Source organism: Dinoponera quadriceps, unplaced genomic scaffold, assembly GCF_001313825.1.
Source record: "Dinoponera quadriceps isolate SergipeBrazil2010 unplaced genomic scaffold, ASM131382v1 scaffold616, whole genome shotgun sequence".
Lineage (NCBI taxonomy): Eukaryota > Metazoa > Arthropoda > Insecta > Hymenoptera > Formicidae > Dinoponera > Dinoponera quadriceps.
In genome coordinates this window covers 1,752,396-1,772,823 of record NW_014555184.1, presented here as the reverse complement: position 1 = coordinate 1,772,823, position 20,428 = coordinate 1,752,396, and the positions used below count along the sequence as shown (strand labels likewise).

The 20,428-nt window shown below is 41.6% G+C and overlaps 1 protein-coding gene across 4 annotated transcripts in view; it reads right to left on the bottom strand.

Moving 5' to 3' along the window:
- Positions 1-20,428, bottom strand: part of LOC106743356 (collagen alpha-1(XXII) chain-like) — a 297,069-nt gene that overhangs the window by 189,445 nt on the left and 87,196 nt on the right. For all 4 annotated transcript variants that reach the window (XM_014617123.1, XM_014617124.1, XM_014617127.1 and 1 more), the window contains exons 3-4: positions 13,416-13,687; positions 11,533-11,808 (exon numbers count right to left, since the gene is read on the bottom strand). In XM_014617123.1, coding sequence (XP_014472609.1) covers positions 11,533-11,808; positions 13,416-13,687 — 548 coding nt within the window. The remainder of the gene's footprint in view (positions 1-11,532; positions 11,809-13,415; positions 13,688-20,428) is intronic.

The following is a 20,428-nucleotide window of genomic DNA, read 5'->3' as shown; positions in this document are numbered from 1 at the left end:
GTCTTAAAACGATACCGACCGTTAAGGCTTGTTAATTTGTTATTTCGAGCATAAACCGTCCAATTAACCGGGACGTTTAATTCTAGAACGTTCGGATACGGCGGGGAACGACGTAATCTCGCCCGACTAGCTTCAAGGAATCTTCCATTTTCGTCCATAATGATTATCCTTTAAATTTAGAATGCCTCTAGGTCCACGTGGTAATTACAATATTTCATGAAAATCGATCGGAAACGTACACATTATTTATAAATGTGCAGAGATAATCCAACAAAAGACTTTTTCCGAAACAGAGTGAAAAAAATTACCAGATGAAGCGTTGAAATCGACATGGGTCCAACGGCAACTTCCCCAAATATTTTCAATAAAATTATCATATTTCTTGGTAGAGAAGTGTTGTTGGTTCGCATCCATGCATATAAATTTCAATTTTACCCCTTCGACAAAACTTCAGAGCTCTCAACAACAAAATGGTATGTCGATTTTTGGTGATTTTTCCTTCATACATCCTAACTGATGCGGAGAGAATTCACATTTTCCGGCTACGAATAGCTCGAAATTTCAATGGAAGTTCCTCGTAGCGGTGGGATTCGAGCCGGCAATAAATGCTGCGGGCGTCCTTTCCCCGCTGGCGTTTCTCGCCAGCGACTAATTTCTTACGAGGAAACGATCGTCTTTTTTCCTCGTCTCGGTCTCGCGAACGCGCGTCAAAGCTCGTCTCGTGGCAAACGAGGCCGACCGACCGACCATTGCGCTTTTATCCGAGTGTACGACAGGCCTCTGCGCTGCTTCGAGACTCCATATACCGTGTTCCGGTCTTGCTTATGCCCCCCCGGCTTGCGCGTGCACTTCGTCCTCGTTACGCTGCCCCGTCCTCCTCGTTCTGTTTTTCGCGACGGAATGGGTTAGAGTACGGACGTTTCGCCCGGACGAAAGATCCTCGGGGGCATTCTTATCGTGGAATTCGCGCAAAGCAGCGTACTAATTTTTCTCCCGGCCTCTCCGTCCTCCTCGTCGGATCGCAGCGCCGTTAGTAACGTCGCTGCTGTTTGTAATAATACGGCGTGACTGCTGCCGTTGCCGCTGGAAGGGGGCGGCAGGGCGGGTTAATGGCCCTTTTCTTTTCTCTCTTTTTTCCCTCTCTCTCTCTCTCTCTCTCTCTCTTCTTTTTTCTTCTCGTCGCTGCATTAAACGCGCTCGATCGTCGGAATCCGTTTCGGAACTTGTCCCGGATCGTTCCCCGCTGCTTCCTCGGCGTCGCGTCTTTTCAGCGGGGTCATCGGCGCGCCGTGTCCCGTGATCGACGTGCCGTAATTTCGGCGCGCGATATATCGAGACGCGGTGGCGACGGCGATATGTCGACGTGGAATCGTCGTTTTCTTTCGGCGGTGGCTTCCCGGGCGTTTCGCCCGGGCGCCGGCGTAAATTCCATGCAAATACGTCGACGTAGAAGTTAGTTTCTCCGCGCTGCGCTAACATAACACACAGAGCTGACATATTTTCACGGCGATGCAGAAATATGTATGGCGCCGTAGTATTATCACCGTCGCGAATTGCAACGTTCCTTTCCCCTCCACCGGTGAATGTTTTCTCGGAAAATGAAACTCGCTGTAGAAAGTGGCGTTATCTTTCGATTTCCGATTATGCAGGATGGGCCATTTAAGGTGTCGTAACTTTTCTCTGAAAGTTCTCTGATAGGGACATTAGCTGACCCTTGGATGGACGTGCCAAGGGCGTGTCAAGGTCTTCGTGATTTTCTAAATGGAATTATATGGGTTTTGTTACATATATCGATTTCTCCTTGTTATTTTGTGTATAAATGTATTAGAATAAGATCATCGAGAAATGAATATTTTCCAAGATATTTTACATTTTATCCAAGCACTTTTCAGTACAAGATATGAATTATTTCTCGAAACATTCGATAACGCCACTTTAATACTTCTGTGCGTAAAGATTTTACAATAATCGATTCTATCTGTCATTCTACGCAAAAACGTGTTCGGATGAGGTTATCGAAAAGTATGAGTATTTTACGAGATATATATTAAAAAGTATGAGAATAAACTGTAAAATATCTCGAGAATTCACTTTTCGATGATTTTTCGAACGTAATACATTTATATACAATATGACTAAGAGAATCGGTATATATTACAAAAATATTATTCCATTAAAAAATTGATTATGATCCTGATGTAACTTTAGCGTGTGTCCATCCGAGGGCCAACTAATGTCCCTATTTTTTCCCTCCCTTCGAACCAAACAATTATTATCTAAATTATTTTCTACTATGATGCATATTTTCCGAGAAAACAGCTTTTAACACAAAATGGCCTATCCTGTACATATTACCATAGCTATCCTTTGGGAGATGAAAGAGAATCGTCAATAACTGCGTGAAATATAATAAACAACAGCGCGTACTTTATTCGACATATTTTACAATCTCTGCTCGGCATATGTAAAATAATTTCAAATTAAGTGTTTTGGGAAATTCGAATGTTTATCTTCACGATCTCCCCGTGGTAAATATCACGGTTAATAATGTCTAGAGAGTCTTTTATTACGCAATTGTTGTAATGTGACATACGAATAATATGAATGTTCCCAGAAGCGTAGAATTTCGCCCTTTAGTGGGTTTCGTTATAAATTTCGCAATCGGGCCAACAGAACGGCAGATTCATGCACGCGCGCGCGTATCGCAAACTTTTCGAATACTTGAGGCGCGAACGCGCATTTGCGTGCATACCGGATCTTAATTACGAATTTTGGAACATGCCGCGCATATTGCGGACGCCAGTGTGGAGATGAACCACAAACGCGGCAAAATTGCCCAAAACACTCGAGATATCCGCGATTCTGCCGCAGTCAATCGTTCCGCCAGCGGAAGCCCTGTTTTACCCATCGGGACTATTCGCTCGCGATCGCCAAAAAGGGTCGACTGATACATTTATGGAAAGACGTCCATCGCGAGAAAGCCTGTCAAGACTCATTATAATAATGCAAGCGACCGAAATGGACGGATTTAGTCGAATTTCGATACTCGCGAACGCGATAGTTCCATTAGTGCGGATAAAAATTCAAATCCTATGAAAAGTCTTTTTCCCGCACGTAAGTGTGCTACTTATCAGCGCGCTTAACAAATAGACTCTATCGATTGTTCCATTTCTGCCTTTAAGCTTCATCGAATTTGCGCACTAATAGAAGAGAACGGAGCAATGACGGGGTCACGTAAGTGGTCATTCTTATAAAATTGGTAAGAAATGTAGAGTTCAGGATCCGTTTTATAAAATGGAATCTTAGAAATGTTTTCTTTAATATCGACTGTTGCAAGAAATTTTATGAAAATGTGTTCCAGAGAGACAAATAAAGAAAAATAAAGTTTGACCGAGATTATTCTGTAGATCCCATTCTGTAGGATAGATATTCTGTCAGTCAGCGAGATATCCCGTATGTTTATAATATACAAAACCAGAAAAGACATACTTTTCACTGAAAATCAAACACATTTGTAGAGATGGCAAAAATTTAATATTTAATATGTTGAAAAATTAACCAATTGTTTATTAAATTGCATCCATCATAATGATACCTCTTGGGGGTATAATCAGTGTAATCCATGTACGTCCAGAATCCGCAAAATATACAACGGAACTACATTTTGTCATCTCCCCATCTTCTCTACAAAGAGAAAATAATTCTTAATCTCAATCATTTCAACACTTCGACTGACCGATATTATCCAAATTACATGTTTTGACAAATGGGTTGACCACGCTGTAACGATCCATCAATTCGAAAAACCAATACTCTTACCGTATTAGAAGATTTGAGTAACATTGCAAAAAACAGTTCAATAATTTAGCATAAATAAATGTACCGACTGACCAAGTTTGTTTAACAGCGATCTTTACATCAGAAAATCACGAAACAAACTTTTCGCAATGGTTGAACTGTGGACAATGCTAAAATAGCGATGTTTTGTCTTACGCTTCCTTCGGCCCTTCACAGAAGGCAGAAGCTTGCAGAATTTAATTTCTACCGACCACAGTTGAGATACAAAGTTAACCGGCCTGAGAAACCCATTTAGTTGAATCAATTAAATTCTTGTTTGACAATGGGCGAACAAATCTTTTGATAAGAACCAAAGTTTGGTTGTCTAAACCAAAGATTTGGTTCTTTGAGGTTTCAAAGGTTTCAAAGGACCAAACCTTTGGTTCAGAGAATTAAACCTTGGTTCTTATAACCAAAAAATTTGTTTGCCCGTCGAATTTAGTTGATTCAACTAAATGGGTTTCTCAGTGTACTCACTGACCAATATTTTATCCTATTTTTTCCCTTGTACTAATATGTCTTTTAGCATGCGAAATGATGACTCGTGCACAGAGAAAAAAGTTTCTTTGGAGTTAATATAAGTGTTTGTTTGACTTGGATTTATTTAATACAAACAACATAATTTAATAACATGTATACAGAATTAGATCGAATATGATTTTGTTTGAATGAAAATGTTGTTTCGCTAGAGTAAACCACGTTGTTTGATAGAAAGAAACTATTATTTAAAGGAAATAATGGTTGGTTTTCAATGAAAGAAACATTTATTTCATTTATTTCATCATACAACTATTGTAATCTTTGGATGAAAATATAAAAGAAGTATGTCATTTGACGTAGAGAGATATTTATCGAACAATCCTGTTCGTTGAATCAAGTAATACGTTTGTTTGCTCCGCTCGGAAAGACAAATTTGTTTCAATTAAGAAAAGTTTACCAAACTCAAAGGAATCTTTTTCTCTGTGTGCTTAACCCCGCCGAAGAGCGATGTGTCGCCCGCTGCACTCGCGCATTTCACAAAGCAGTTTCTCCATTAAGCGCATAAAAACAACAGAGTGTTTACCGCCAAGATGTTGAAGCTGCAATCGAGCGTGTGTGTGACTCTCGAACAGAGCGGCGCGCGAACGTTTCGAACGAAAAAGAAATGCAATTACCGCATACAAACAACCGCTCGTTATAAACACCACGTAAAATCGAACAGTTGGGGGAAGGTATTATTTATCCAACCTATATACGGAAACATCCATTTCCCTACGCACAAGCGAACTCTCGTCGGCTCTCGCGAATTCGGTCAACGGCTACGCGCGCGTAATAATATTTTTCACATCGGCATCAAAATGCGTGAGGGCAAAATTATGAGAGAAATAAATTTCCGAAAAGCGTCTCGTTACATGCATGGCATCGTCAGACGATTATTTACCGCTCGCGGATACCGCGTGCATGCTCGCCCGCCCAAGTAATTTCACGATCCGGCGAGCTCGCCAACTTGTGCGAAATGTGTTTTATCCCCCCGGCAAATGACTTTTCGCGATATGCGAATGGACGCACGCACGTAATGCTGTTTCGTCGACGGTGTAACGGTGAGAGGAAAGTGAGCCCACGATCGGCCGTTGACGGCCCGGCAAGATCGTCCCCGGGAATAGGAGGCCGCGGGACATTTCCGAACCGACAATGTCGCCGAGCGCGGACCGCGCGTTACTTTTCCAAAAACTACACGTCAGACGGAACTTTCGCTGCGTTAACCTCATTCCTTCCACGGTATAAAATACGAACGTCTCGCTGTCTCCGGAGAAAATGCTGGCCCATATCCGTGTCCTTCTTTCGGAACTATCGCTTCGCAAAACACCCCCTCCCCTCCGTCCTCGTCCGCTGCTTCCTCCTTTTCGTCGTCGTCGTCGTCGTCGTCGTCGCGCCACAATTTATAGAGATTAGCCCGCACGGGGCGAGAACTTGCGAATCGTTCCGATCGGAACGGCTGTGGAACTTTTCCGTTGCGCACGCTCGCGCCCACTGTTATACCGGGGCGACATGAAAAAGTCAAGCGAGAGACGCAGGAAGCGGCACCGCGAGACCGAAACGACAGCGGATGCGCGATAAGAATGTCTCCCGAGTGCGATGCCACCGCGCGTCCCAACGTCCTCGTTCTCGTTGTCCTCCTCCTCGTCGTCGTCGTCGTCCTCGGACGAAAATGCAGGAGACGCTGAACAGATCGCGAAAATCGCGCGAATTTCTGCTCGTTTATTTATGAATCCCGCGGCGTATCTATAGGTTTCTAATTTGATACGACCCAGGAAATTTCAAGGATTTTCTAAGAAAAGAGGAATAGAAAGAGAGAGGACATTTCCTGGGATCTAATTGGGATAATTAATCCAGTCCGGTTTCTTAAAATAATTATGAATTCTAGTTAGAAAGTCTACGCAGGTTCTGGTTAGAAGTATCTTCCAACATACGATTTTAAATAGGAAAGGTAAATAGATCCTGTTTAGTCACTTCTAATGTTTTACCAAAATTTATTTCTGGCTTTTATTTTATATCACGATTGAATAAAATATGCAAAATATTTTAAGTATTTATATTTCATAAGTATATATACGTGCACTTTCTATCAAGTATAGTAACATTAAAAATATAACCCAATTTATTAACTTCCTAATCTGATATTCGGTCAAACTGCTACTCGACTCTGGTGACGACGGTCGCGCGCGGCACAAAGCAAGCCGCAGCGCACACACTGCAAAAAAAGCGTGAAAATTTTCCCTGTCAAAAATTCTGTTGAAAATTTTCAAGTTAATTCCCATAGAAATCTAAAGGAACTCATGTGAATCCACATAGGATGTTAAAAATCTATACAGGAATCTACATGGTGAAAATCCATACAGGAATCTTCACATGGTGTGTGGAAATCTATATGGAAATCTATATAGATCGTTGCCTAAGATCTCGACTTTTGGCCCAAATCCCTATAGGCCACCATTCAATATGGGATTCCATATGGATTTCTATATGAATTTACACTCGGTTTTTCTTCAACAGGGTACCGTTCAAATAATATTTACTTGATCTAAGTAAAATGATTATTCCGATACTCTTTGGCAGATATTTACTACAAGTAGAAATATATTTGGCTATATGTATACATTATGATATTTCCTTCGTTAAGTAGACATTGATTTGTATATGTTAGAACAATCGCAACAAGTATTAAATTCACAATATTGAGGATAATAGAATTTATTTTTAGAAAATATTTACTGGACAGAAAAATCGAAATTTAAAAGACCTCTAGATTTCTTCAATGAGAAATAAATATTACATAATTCGATAGTAGATCTTTTCTTAGATTCAAAACTATTTTACACTTTTATTCAACGATTCATTTGAAAATTAAAGTATTACTACGTTTAAGTAAATATTTACCACAAGCTGTTAAAATATAGTTAAATTAATAAAAATTTTATTTGATTTAAGAGAACGGATAAACAGGTAATTACATTTATTTGATTCCAACATTTTTTCTGTGCGGACAATAAATATCGCAAAAGATACACTTCATTCTATATTTGGGATTGAAATGGGATTTCCCATTGTTATCGTAGTGAGATAACCAATTTTGGGACGACTTTGGGTATTCTAATAATTAGAATCTATACTGTACATGAGAAAATTTGGGAAAATTTTTCCGCAAGATCTTGAGCAGCGCACAAGCTTGTAAACTGAAAATATGTTAAAGCAATGCGAGCTTGCCGTGAATATTTTTCGCTTTTTCATATTTTCCGCGCTTCTCATATTTTATCCGTGATACTCTCGAGCAAACTGTATTTTATTAGCTGCCAGCGACATTACACGTTTCCTTTCCGCTTTTCCCGATGCCTGTGGACGAAATATACCGCGAGATCATCGATCGATTATCATGCGCCGTTGTGATTGAGCTTATTGTACATTCTGATCTCTCGTTTGAATCATTAAAAGCTTCCGTTAGATTTCAGTGTTATATTCGCGGATATGTGAATTCTTCAATAATTTCCGCGGATGATATTTTCGCAAGGACACGCGAAACGATATTCCTCCTCTTCCACTCCTCTCGACGCGACCGAAATGGAAATTTCCTCCCCGTACTTTGCTGACGATAAGATGGCTGATAATTATGTTTTACAAAGTAGACGATTTTAGCAGAGCTTGTTAAATTAATGCACAAAGTTCGTAACTGCCTCTCACTCGCTCTCTCTCTTCTTTCCCCCTCCCTCTCCCCCCCTCTCTCTCTCTCTATCTGTAATATGTCTGTTCGTGCATTAAAATACGTCGGGGATGAAACTAAATATTAATTAATACGTAAAAATTATGTTTATTTTGCATAGCTCCGGATAAAACCGTAAAAGACCCGCGGATGTTCGACGTGCAAATTCATTAACATAGCGCATGAATTAATTATCGCAAGAGAAATAAAAAGAGAGAGAGAGAGAGAGGGGGGGGGGGATAAAAGCAATGGTACACAGCGATGCGAAATATTGTAGTGTGTCACAGGCTGCCTATTATCGCGGTTGACTAATTAACGAAGGATCGAGTAAATCAATGCATTTCGTGCATCGATATGCAACATGTGGACAACCCCTCTGTAGATGATCGTGCAGCGCCAGGATGAGGACTAATTATCCTCTCTGCCGTATCGATGATACGTAATCATGCCTGTCCTTGTTGTTAATGTGATACGGCGATTTTAAAGGCTCGCGATGTTACGTTTAAATGCTGTTGCCATGCACGCACGCTGCGATATTAATTATTCGACGCAAAACACGATTATACGTAAAAGTGTCATTGTCTGGAGAAACGCAACTTCAAAGCGATCGTTGATATTTACTCGGATCTCCGCTTTATCGCTCCCGCCTTCCATCATCGTACATCGTTAATATCTTTATTTCCCCGATTATAATTTAATTTAATGTCACTCCTTCTTATTATTATCTTATTAATGTTTTATACTGGGTGTCCCATTTTAAAGAATATACTTACGTGTATAAGAAACATCGCGTTTTAGAAAGAAAAGGTTTTAAACAAAAGCTATAAGGTTTGAAGGAGGACATAAGTTATTAACTTTGATTTTGTTACATAGTCAATAATCCGAGATCATTTTAAAGTTAACTTTATTTTTTTAATAGAATCATATAGTGTTTTTAACGCAAATACATTTTTCTATTCACTCTGCGTATAAAAATACTGGGGTAAGATCATCGAAAAGTGAATACTTTTCAAGATATTTTACATTTTATTCTTATATTTTTTAGCACACGAAGTATGGAATGTCTCATAAAGTATCATTTCCCGCTAACATCACTTCAAAACTTTGTACGTAGAATGACAGGTGAAATCGTCGCTGTAAGCAAACATAGAAAAACCTTAAGAAAATTCGTCGCATTATGCAAATGCATCGATGCACCAATGTGCAATTAATAATATCAATAATCAATTTTCTCATATTATTATATAGGAAAATGCGATATTCGAAAAGTGAATATTTTACGAGACATTTCATATTTTATGGTAGAAAATATCAAAATAAAAAGTAAAATATCACGAAAAGTGTACATTTTTGAGTGATGATCTCACCCTAATATTTTTATACGCAGAATAAACGAAATCGATTTGTTAAAAAAGAAAAAAAACTATATGATTCTATTAAGGAAATGAATTTGACTTTAAAATGATCTTGAATTATTGACTACACAACGAAATCGTTAAAGTCACCACCTTTGTCTCCCTCTAAGCCCTTTCGTTCCAAATATTTTTTCAACACGCAATATTTCTTTTATATATTAAACCGTATTAAACAAAAAAATGGGCCATTGTATGTATTATCAGTGTTAACGTTAGAATCATTATCTTGGCATCATTATCGTCTCTCATATCGCGTGCACGCGCGCCATTATTTTATATCCTGTTACTTTCGTGCAATATTCAAATGAAATTTCCGCGATCGTAGTTACGACAAATAAATTACACTCCGGCTTCTGATGTAATTCTGATAAATTCCTTTTCGGCAATAAATTCCCGCTAATGCGGAAAGATCGATCAGAAATTGCTGCTCTCTAATTAAACGTAAACGGCCGAACGACGAGAATCTTTCGTCTTTCATTGTGTGCGGCAGATTTTCGAACCGTGCTCGAGTGCTCTTTGAGAGAGCGATAGTGGAAACCGAGGCAACAGATCTGTAACATCGATATATAGGATTTCGATGAGGTATTTCGTACCTTCTCTCCACTCCTTCCGAAGCCACCGGCCCCTTAGCCGGCGCTCTTCCCACGTTCGTGCCATCATTTTACCTCCTTTTTACTTATTTTATCAGGATGCCGGATACAGTATTAAATTCTTAAAGGATATACCGGACCAGATTTACTTCCACGCCGCTTTTAATTCCGCGGCCGTCGGCTGCCGCGCTTTATTTTCAAGTTTATGGCCGGCGCCCTCTTAATACTTCGAGACTCGTGAAACAAGTGGCGAAGGTGTAGGGCTAAAAATTCGCCGCGGATCTCCGAACGAGCGTCGTTCTTGTCTCGATCGCGGGAGTTAGCGCGATATATGCTGTAACATCGATTTGAAGCGCAACGAAGGGATTCAATTTACCCTGTATTACACCGTGTTATTACTATCAATTAACCCTCTATTACACCGTGTTAACCTGAAAAGAGTCATATATACTACACCTCTACATTCTTTTTGATTTTGTCCGTTCATCGCTAGGCGCATCACACTGCCACCAAACGGTTTCTTTATAACATTTCCCACTTCTTACGCCAGAAAGTGCGTATTATTTCAAGATAATACAGGAATATTAATCAACTAAAATGTCTAGTGAGAGTCTACTGCTAGAAAATGTGATTGGCGCCGAAAGTAACTATAATTTTCTATCACCGTTCGCTCGAAATAGTTTGCGACTGTTACTTCATATTTCGCGGTCAAGCTTTGACAGTTTTCTCTTACGTCACGCTTTCAAAACCGGGAAAAAGAGAATCGGGTTATAGAGGCTTAAATATCCTCGAGATAGACGTATCACGAGATTCGTGTCTCCCGGGCGCGCGCTCGGTGAATCATCGGAATAATTCCGAACGAGGATATCCGGTAAGTACTTTCCGGAGAGCGTCCCTAATGAATTCGTTTAATATTCCGCGGACAAAAACGCAATCGATTCGCCGGACCGTGTCCGCGAACGAGACGAAAACGACGTCGTTCCGGAGAGAGAGACACGCGCGCGGCGCGGCTTCGCGAAACGAAACCAACTTACCGCTCTCCCTCGCAGCCGCGGACAGTTCGGATTCGCGCGACCTGTTTGTTTCGCGTCAGTCGAGTCGATGTAACAAACGACAAAACGGAAAAAAGGACCGGCGAGCGGGAAAAAAAAGAAGGGAAAAACAAGAAGTGTGCGTTTCGATGCGCACACGCGAGCCTGTTTATTCGCCCGCTGCCGCTTCGTACGTACGCGACTGCGAGAGTGCGGCCACGTCGATTCCCATGGAAAACGTCCCACGCAACAAGCGCCGCTCGTTTCGTTTAGTTTCGCATCGTCGCGCCGCGCACGAACGCTCGCGGCGCCCAATCCTTCTTTCCTCTCTCCCTTTTTTTTTTTTCTTTCCATATCCCTTTCTTTTGTTTTTTCGCTCGCGCAAAAACGACGGACGGAAAGGCGAAAGGTGTCGCGATACTCACGTCGTATCGTTCCTGGATGTGCGGTCCGGCTTGCGCGATGTAGAGCGTGCTGGCGGTGTCGAATACTAATTTCTGCGGGATCCTGGTGACCCTCTGGCGTGCCATTTCGTGGCAATTGAGGTAGAAGGTGACGTCGGTCGCGGAGACCTTAATGACGATCTTCGACCACTTCTTCGTCAGCTTCGGCACGGTGAATTTCGCCACCTCCTCCGAATGCGAATGCTCGTCCGAGTTCGTGTAGACCAGCGAGACGTTCTGATTCGAGCCGGGTCCGTCCTTCGAACATTCACCGATCATGATTACTTTTATCGATTATCGTATTAATCATAACTGTAATAAAATCTCGCTTCACGATACCAATGCTTGTTAGACATTCAATAGTAGATTATTCAGGTGCGTCTAATAATATGGCCGTGTGACTGCTCAAGTCGCATTGCATTATAAGTAACGTTGGGAGGATGGCTCTTTAACTTTCTTATAAAGGGTGCCTGACGCAAGCATCCGTCACACATTGATAGTGTGCGAACAAAAGGTGTTGTACTCAGCGACAGGTTCAATAAAGTCCTTGACTATTTTGCAAATTTTTAAGTTATTAATTCAAGAGGTCTCTATACATAGCATCAATAATGAAACAAGTCGAAATTTTGCGCGGCCGATTGCAGAATGGTGAAGGATTTTTTTTCTTCACCCTCGACCTGAACTGCAAATCTATGACGGATGGTGGTACGGCTTGCGTCAGGCATCCTGTATATAACTTGAATTTCAAGCTCTCCGCGGATCTGTCGGTCTATCTCGCGGCCACGTGAATTATCCCGATAATGGTAATCTCGCGTGTGTCCGGGGACGGCAGAGCGAATCGTCTCTCGTGGCGGGTAAGCAAACGCGCGCCTCCTCGTCGAACGATGAAGCGCGTATTCCACGTCGATAAATCGCGCAACGTGCGGCCAGCCGAGTCACGCGAGATAAATCTTCCACGAGGGGCAGGGCACTCGGGGCGGAATTGTGTGATTCAAGCAAATAAAGCGCGCGCGGCAATATTCTCTCGCCGCAATTTCACGTGTTGAACAATGGCAATATTATTTGGGAGTACCTCCCGGTATATTGAGGTTTCCCCAGAAATGTCCGAAGCATTCCGGCTTGCTTATTGTTCGGAACACGTACATGACATGTTACGGGAATGGCTCTCCGAAAGGAGAGCGCAAGGAGCTCGGAGAAATTTCAAGATCGAACGTGTAACTGCGGTCTCTCCGAGGAATCGGCAAACGGAAGACACTGCGCGTTCGCTAAAGATCGCTTAAAGCGCAGCATTGTAATAAGAGCAGGGCCGGGAAGGGGGGTGAGACAGCAGCTGGAGAGTATCGTCCGGAACATAATAATAAAAGGAGGAAGTGTATATCGCGCGGAATCGTTATCTCCGATATCGCGTCGGCGAAGAAACGATCCCCCTCCCGCCGTTTTCGTCCGGCGAATATTTATTCGTTCGCGTGACAGAGGGATGCCCGCGGAGGAATATCACAGGGCCGCCCTGATAAAGCGCGCTTAAGGAGCTAATAACCACCGCCGAGCTGTTAAAGCGGATTCCTTCGTGATTTAATGTGACGTCGTATTTCTCAGCCTCATCCCCTCATTTCCGCACGACATTTGCTCCTCGATCTCCACACGCCACATTATTTCCCCCAATCGTCAGAGCCCGGCGCTACGTCGCGCTCGTTATAATCCTTAATAAAGCCGTTAACGTTCCCGAAAGTGAGAAATCTCGTCCGGGGAGTCGCGAATAATCATTTTTGCAAACCGTGAGCCTCGGTGACAAAAATCTAGCCTGGAGGGGGAGGCTTCTCGCGGAAACAGCGAGTGGAGAAGCTGCGCCCGATGGTGCGGCTTACCGAAATTCTAATTCCCAACTGGACGACCGTTTCGAAGGGATTGAGGACGGCGAAGAGGTAGCTCGTTCTGAAGGAGGTCGGCTTGAACGTAGCCACCAGAGTGAACTCGGCCGGCAACTTTTCCGGCAGGTACAGTCTGTAGGGCTGCTTCACCTCGGAGCCGGGTCGAAAGCCAAACGCCGGGAATCCGTCCAGGCCGTCGTCTATGTAGAAATTGTTGTCGTCGGTTGTCATCGACGACACTGTCGCTTCTATTAAATCGTACACCATCTCTGAAAACGCAAAACGTCGATAGCCTCCATTAAAGCGGGTTTAACTGCCGCTATGGTAAAGGACCCGTTGAGTGCTCTCACGGGTCAAACGGCTAATTAATCTAACGATATTAAATTATCATGATGACGTTAAATTGATATAGTACGTAGATTGATAGGCGTAATCGAGCTTATTAGTCAGCGGTGAGCTATGCGCGAGCGGAAATAAATGAACGCTCGTGAAATAAAGTTGTTTTGCGGCGACGACTTTCGGTTTGTAAAATCGTTTCGGTCGAAACATAAGGCGAATGTTCCAATTAACAATTTGTTTTTCTTAATAAGTCAAATAATATAGCTCCGTATTTATCCTAAAAATCCCTAAAAACTGTGCTTCTGCTTTAAATTTTATATATATATCCAGGTTACTCCAAAATTTAGCAAATAGTACGAATGTGAATTCTTAGCATATAAACTGTTATATTTAAGTCAGTAAGGGCGTTCATGATTCTGAGTCAATTTATGACATAATCATTTTTGCCTGTCAGTAATAAGGTTGTCCGTACGTTCGTCACCTGTCAGTAATATAGGCATACATGTTTCACACATTGAGGTAAATTCATAATTATATATATATAATTATATTTATTTTCACTATGAGATTACTTTGTCGCTAATCGGCACATTTATTTTACGTGCGCGCTGTTTAACATATTCCACGCCCGACTAATTTTACATGATCTATCGGCCACGTTCTCGTGTTATGGATCCAATTTTATTTGTCAAATAACTTGTCAAATAACGCATCATGGTAATTACCAAAGCATTTCACAATTATATTTCGTTTCGGTGCCAAAATGTCGAACGATCTGAACGGTCTGAAAGTTCAAAGCGGAGCACCGGTGGGGCCCACACGGTGCGGAATGCGTTAAGAGAGAAAGAGTTCACTTAAAGCCGATAGACGATATATCGTGGTGGGAAAGATAAGCGATGTGCGAGATTACTTCTGTGTTCCTCGAATCAGCGAACATTCGGCGCGTGTTCGCCGGTTACGGCGGCTCCCGATGAGAATGCTGTTAATTAAGAAGACTGTCGCGAACGGAACATTTTGCGAAAAAGAGTTGAGCGCGCGACCCGAGAAAACTACGGGCCGGCAGTTCCGAGCGAATGTAGAAAGTTTAATTAATTTTTCGCGCGCGAGTTTTAAGAGTCGCGTGGGAGATTAGTAAGTGATATTCGAATAAGATTATTTCGGTGGGGGAAATTATCTAACAGCAGATGTGCGCACGAGCGCGCACGTGTCTAATCGGTAAGATCGTCGACTGTGCGGAATCGCGACGGATAATTTCGCGGTCGATCGCGAATACGAATCGAGGAGTGAAACCTCGGACAGATTAAAACGCGAAAGTCGTCTCGTTATCGTTGTGAGCTTTAAATAGGGGACCGTCGGAAAAAAATATCGAATTATACGACCCGGATATTTCATTCACATCAAAGTTTTGTCGATCTCGCTCAAATTCATTATTAAAATTCCATTACGCTTCTCGTGTAACGGAATTCATACAACATTCACGGAACGAGAAACTTGTTCATCATACGCAGTAAGAAATTTTGTGTTAAATTTAATACATTTCACCTGTCCCAAACGGTCTATATTTGTCTTAATTTAACACGAAATGAGTATGTTTGAAAAGTAACACAAATATTATGTCAAAAATAATTAACACAAAATTATAATATCCATATGTTGATCGACACTGAGCTATAAAATGTATTATTTTAATACTCACAAGTGTTATTTGAACACTCACACATGTTGAATATCGACTCAATATAAAATATATTAAGATGACAAACACGATATGTTAAATTAACAAACTGGTATGTTAAATATTTAATGCAGGAATTTTAACACAAGTACAAAATGTTTTTTATTTTGTAGTTCTCTGAATATTTATATAATCGCTCCGGACAAGGAGGAAAAAAGGGAGAATATAGCAGAGCTCTAATATTACAAAGCGTTACATCGCGCTGCCAGCAGCAAGCTGCAAGCTCGTGCGCGGTGTGATTAAGATCATAATTCTTTAATGCACCGCAACACCATTTTGCTCGCCATGCGTCATGCGGATTCGTGACACCCGATGCATCGCGTGATACTCCACGGCTGAAAGCTCGATAACCGATATTTATTGTCGGCTACACGAGTCGCCGCAGTAAATCGCATTAAAAATCCTACCAGGCTGACCAGACGCCGACACGCTCGACTGGTCATCGCTGAAAGACGCCTCTTGTCGGGCTAAATCGAACCTCGATGCTGTTAGTATCGAGCGAACAATTCATTAGCGTTGCAACGAGATACGCGATGTAATGACACTGCTTTTGTCGGCGACACGCGCGTGAATTCAGAAAGCCCGCTTTGTTACGGTAATGTCAAAGTCGATGACGAACTTGATAACCATCGACAACGTAAGTGCAATTCTCAAAATGATATGTTACATAAACATTAACACGATCACACTACTCTTTTTGTATTTTTCGTGCATACAGAGAGTGTCCCAGTTCAACATGGACGAACTTCGCGAGGACATTGAACGGATTCAGGTGAATAAAAAAAGTCCTGTGCTATTTTGCAAATATGTAAATTCGTAAATACGTTCCTTGACATTTTTCTGATCAGAGCATTGACACATTCGGTACAAGCTGCAAGACTTCTATATCAGATAAATATTTACGCTAATTGATAATTAGAGACGTCACTTTGAAATTTTGAATCATTCTTACCACGTACTGAATAATAATTCCGATTCATTTTCGCACATACTTTCTTTATGTAAAAGCATTTGTAATTCTGTGCAACCAATAAGACATAAACTTTGCGGAAAAAAAGTCAGTATTCTGCCGGTGAGATTTTCAAGTATGGCATCCCCTTAATCACGAAAGTCTGTTATTTCTCCTCGGTGTGAAATTCGTAAAGCTTGATTCTTACATATACACACCACCTCGCGTTATACTTTAATTAAAAGCGCTTGCACATTATTCGTGGTTGCTTTGTAAAAGTTGGCGTTGTAGATTCCCGGAGTAACGTGTTCGCAGAAAAAGAGAACGAAAAACTGATTACTATCTCTGTACAATTTTTAACGGACCTCTCTCGGCGGAAAATTTGTGGAAGTTTTTTTTGCTCGATTGTACGATGATATGTGAAAATTGTTTTATTTTATAGAGGAGCTATTGTAAAAAAAGGAAGGAAACATTCGAGCAAAATTGCGAAAAATAGTATTTCACACTTCTATATATAGAGATGAAAAAAAAATATACATATATATATATGTGCCATAATATTCTGCATGCGGTGCCGGCTTCGTATTTTCTCCTCACACATATTCTCCTATCATAAGCACCTGCTCTAAGCGAAATTCGTGAGCAACCTAAAAATGTCGGACGAAAACACAGCAGTAGTCGGCGAACGGTGTAAGTTAAATTATCGCCACGCCCGAGGTAATTTCCAAATTGCATTTGGCCACGCCATATTCTCGCATAACATATTCCCCGGCCACGGAGGCAACTCGGTTTTGAGTGCTCAACGAATTCTGGCTTTCGTATTCGACTTGCTCTCTACAAACCGCACACCTCTTTTTTCACCTGCGAGGAGCCGCGATGGAACGGTTTTTCAATAGTCCGATAATTTTTCTGTTTTTTATTTACGAGGTTAAAGTAATTATTTGTCCGAACAAACAACGGACGTAATTAAGCGAACATGTGTCCGATAAATAATGCGCCGCGACTGTGAGAGTTAATATCGCGCAAATTTAATTACCAGACGCGTCGATGAAACAAGAACGGAGAGTATTTTTAATTTCGTATTAACGGGAACGGGCGATTCGTACGGAATACGCAGCTTATTAACGGTGAATTTTACATGATTATTGCGCATGAAATTCGAGAACGCTTCGTCGTCCTCCTCTTGTCTCCTCTTTTTTTGTACTCCTTCCTCCCGCCGGTTCTCCGTTCTCAACGAAACGCTGAGGAAACTTCCCTTATCTTGAGATAAATTTTTCGCTTCCCATACTCCACCTTTCGGCTCTCGCAAAAGACAGATCCGGGAGGAACACGTATTCGCAATGGCCGTGGATCCCCCGGGAAGATTTCAATGCATGATGGATCGGAGCGTCGTATTGATATGCGCGCGGTGATTCGAACGCCGGCATAAGAAGCAACGGGCGACCTCCTACGCGTCCATACGCTCCTGATGCGGATCTCTATTCGACGTCGAAATTGTCGGGTAGGCCCGTGCGATTTCAAGGCCCATAACGAGGACGCGACACGCAAATCGGAAGACGAGCGACCGGTAATTAAAGGCGCACGGAGCGGCGGGATTCGACGAACCGGGCGCGAATCGCTTGGGTGCGCACTCGCGAGAAATCCATTTACATCGAGCCGGTGGCGGAATTTTATTCGGATACGATTAATCCCGGTGCCTCATTAACTCTCCCTCGCGTTAGGCGCGAAACTCTCGCTCGCGCACCGCGGACGTGCCGAGCCGTGAAATCCCTCCTCGCTGTGTGCGTCGCGGGTATGCGGGCTTTATCGACGATAATAATCAATTTTGAGAGTCGCAGAGCCGGAGCGTCCCGGATATCTCATAGTCGAGATCTAACGCCGATATTTATTTTTTTCACCGCGATAACCGTACATTCGCGGGAGGTAACCGTCGTGTTTTTTCGTCCTACGTTTTTACACCGTACGCTCTCTCGGTGTTTTCACATCAAATAATAAGTTGTGTTTGCGCGAACCGTTTGCCACCGCGATATCCGATCGGCAGTTCGCCGAGTTTAAGATAGTCGACCCGCCCAAAATTATTTTCTTAGGAATACTTTGAAATTTCGCTGCATATTGGCGGAAATCTAATTCTATCTATGCGTCTACAATTAGAAAACATTTAACCATTCCGAAGCTGAGATATTTGCAACTGAAGATGACACTTCTTATACGTGTTGAAGTTGGATAAAAGTAGAATATACAAGTAGAATATATATACAAGGGGAGAGAATAAAAAGTGCCCTAATTTTTATTTCTATTTCTCATTTCTTTCACAAACCATATTTAGGGTTTTAATGAAAAACTACCGTGACATTAAGGAATAATAAGAGACATTGTACAAACATTTCAGAATTATTAATCGTTTCGTTTTGAAAATGTAACTACAGAAAATTTGCAATTTATTGTAATATCTGCGATATTGGGTGTGTAGGTTAAAATTCGGTATCTTTGTTACCAAAGGCATCGAATTAATTTACACACTTAATACATATACATATATTTAAATATTTATATACCACTTTCCATTATGCGTGCACCTTTATTAGCGCAGCCTTTATTAGCGTCAACCTTTATTGACGTACAAATAAAGCATTAATGGGAAAAACAAGAAATAAAAATATTTCCATGTTAGTTAACATTGTGTACATATTTATCTCAATTTTGCGCACAAAATTAAATTAAAGAAAATATTTTTTTTCAGTAAATAATAAACGTAGGAGCTTTAATAAATTACGTAGGAGCTCCTTGATACCTCCATTGAAAATCCGCCTTTCTACCAACTACCTTACTTGCGCGTCGATAAAACGATCGTTACATTGCACTCGGATAAATTAACTACATTTTCGTCTTCTTCGTATTTTTCGCGACGAGACCATGAATGCGATTACATAACTGCATGAGAACAGCTTTGAATTCTTGAGAAGCATGACGACGCGCACGCGACGACAACGCGCGCACGACACAGCGCTGTACTTTGTCCGATGTTAATTAGGTAACGAACTCCACGTGTCGCGTTATTAATACGCGTGCACGCGAAAAAGTTATTATGAATTATTATAATAATAACCCGCGTACATATATATTATATTTAAACTTATATTTCCTACAAAAGGAATGATATCAGGAATTTGGGTCAAGCGGCGATAATTTCTGCAACAATATCGCGATTAAAATATCGCGCTAATTGGAACAAAAGAAAAACAATTACATTTTAGAAACAATGTTTTATGCGCAAGCATCATTATTATAAATTATTAAAATAATGTAACATATTTTCGCAGGCGCTCATCACCCCTGTAAACCTCGCCTCGCCGCGTCTCGCCTTCCTATTCCGGCGCAAATCCATTTGCATAAATCCGTATGCCAATTCGCCGTGTCAGCTCGTTACAACTTTCCCGGTGGCGCGCACAGGAATCCATGAATCCCGCGAAATCGAACAAACGCTGAACGACGTTTCAATACGTCGTCGATACAAATGTCTTCTTTAGGCGCTCGAAGTAAGCACGAAAGCGCGAATTTTTGTCGTCGGCGCAGTGCTATCCTCCGCCAGATGCCACGCACAATTGTTTATCACGTTTACGTTCCTCGCGATTCTTTTATCCGATTTTCGCGGACCACCGACGGATTCCGCGGTAATTTCCGCGCGCGATTACTTCGCGAAGGCACACTGAGGGGAAATATTTGGCACTGATAATTATAATACATAATTATGTGTTTTCAATATGATTTTCTGGCGGCAACCAGCCTATAAAAACGATAAGTAAAAATTTGTAATAAATTTAATTAATTCAGATAAACATGATTTCCAGAATTTTTAGTAATGCAGGCCTGAGAGACCTATAATGTTACTTCAGTGTCGAGATCGCGGGTATTGTTTTCCGAGTTAAAATAAAAAAACCAGTACAGTTGAGACCTAAAAATAACTGCAATTCCTATCAGTACACATGC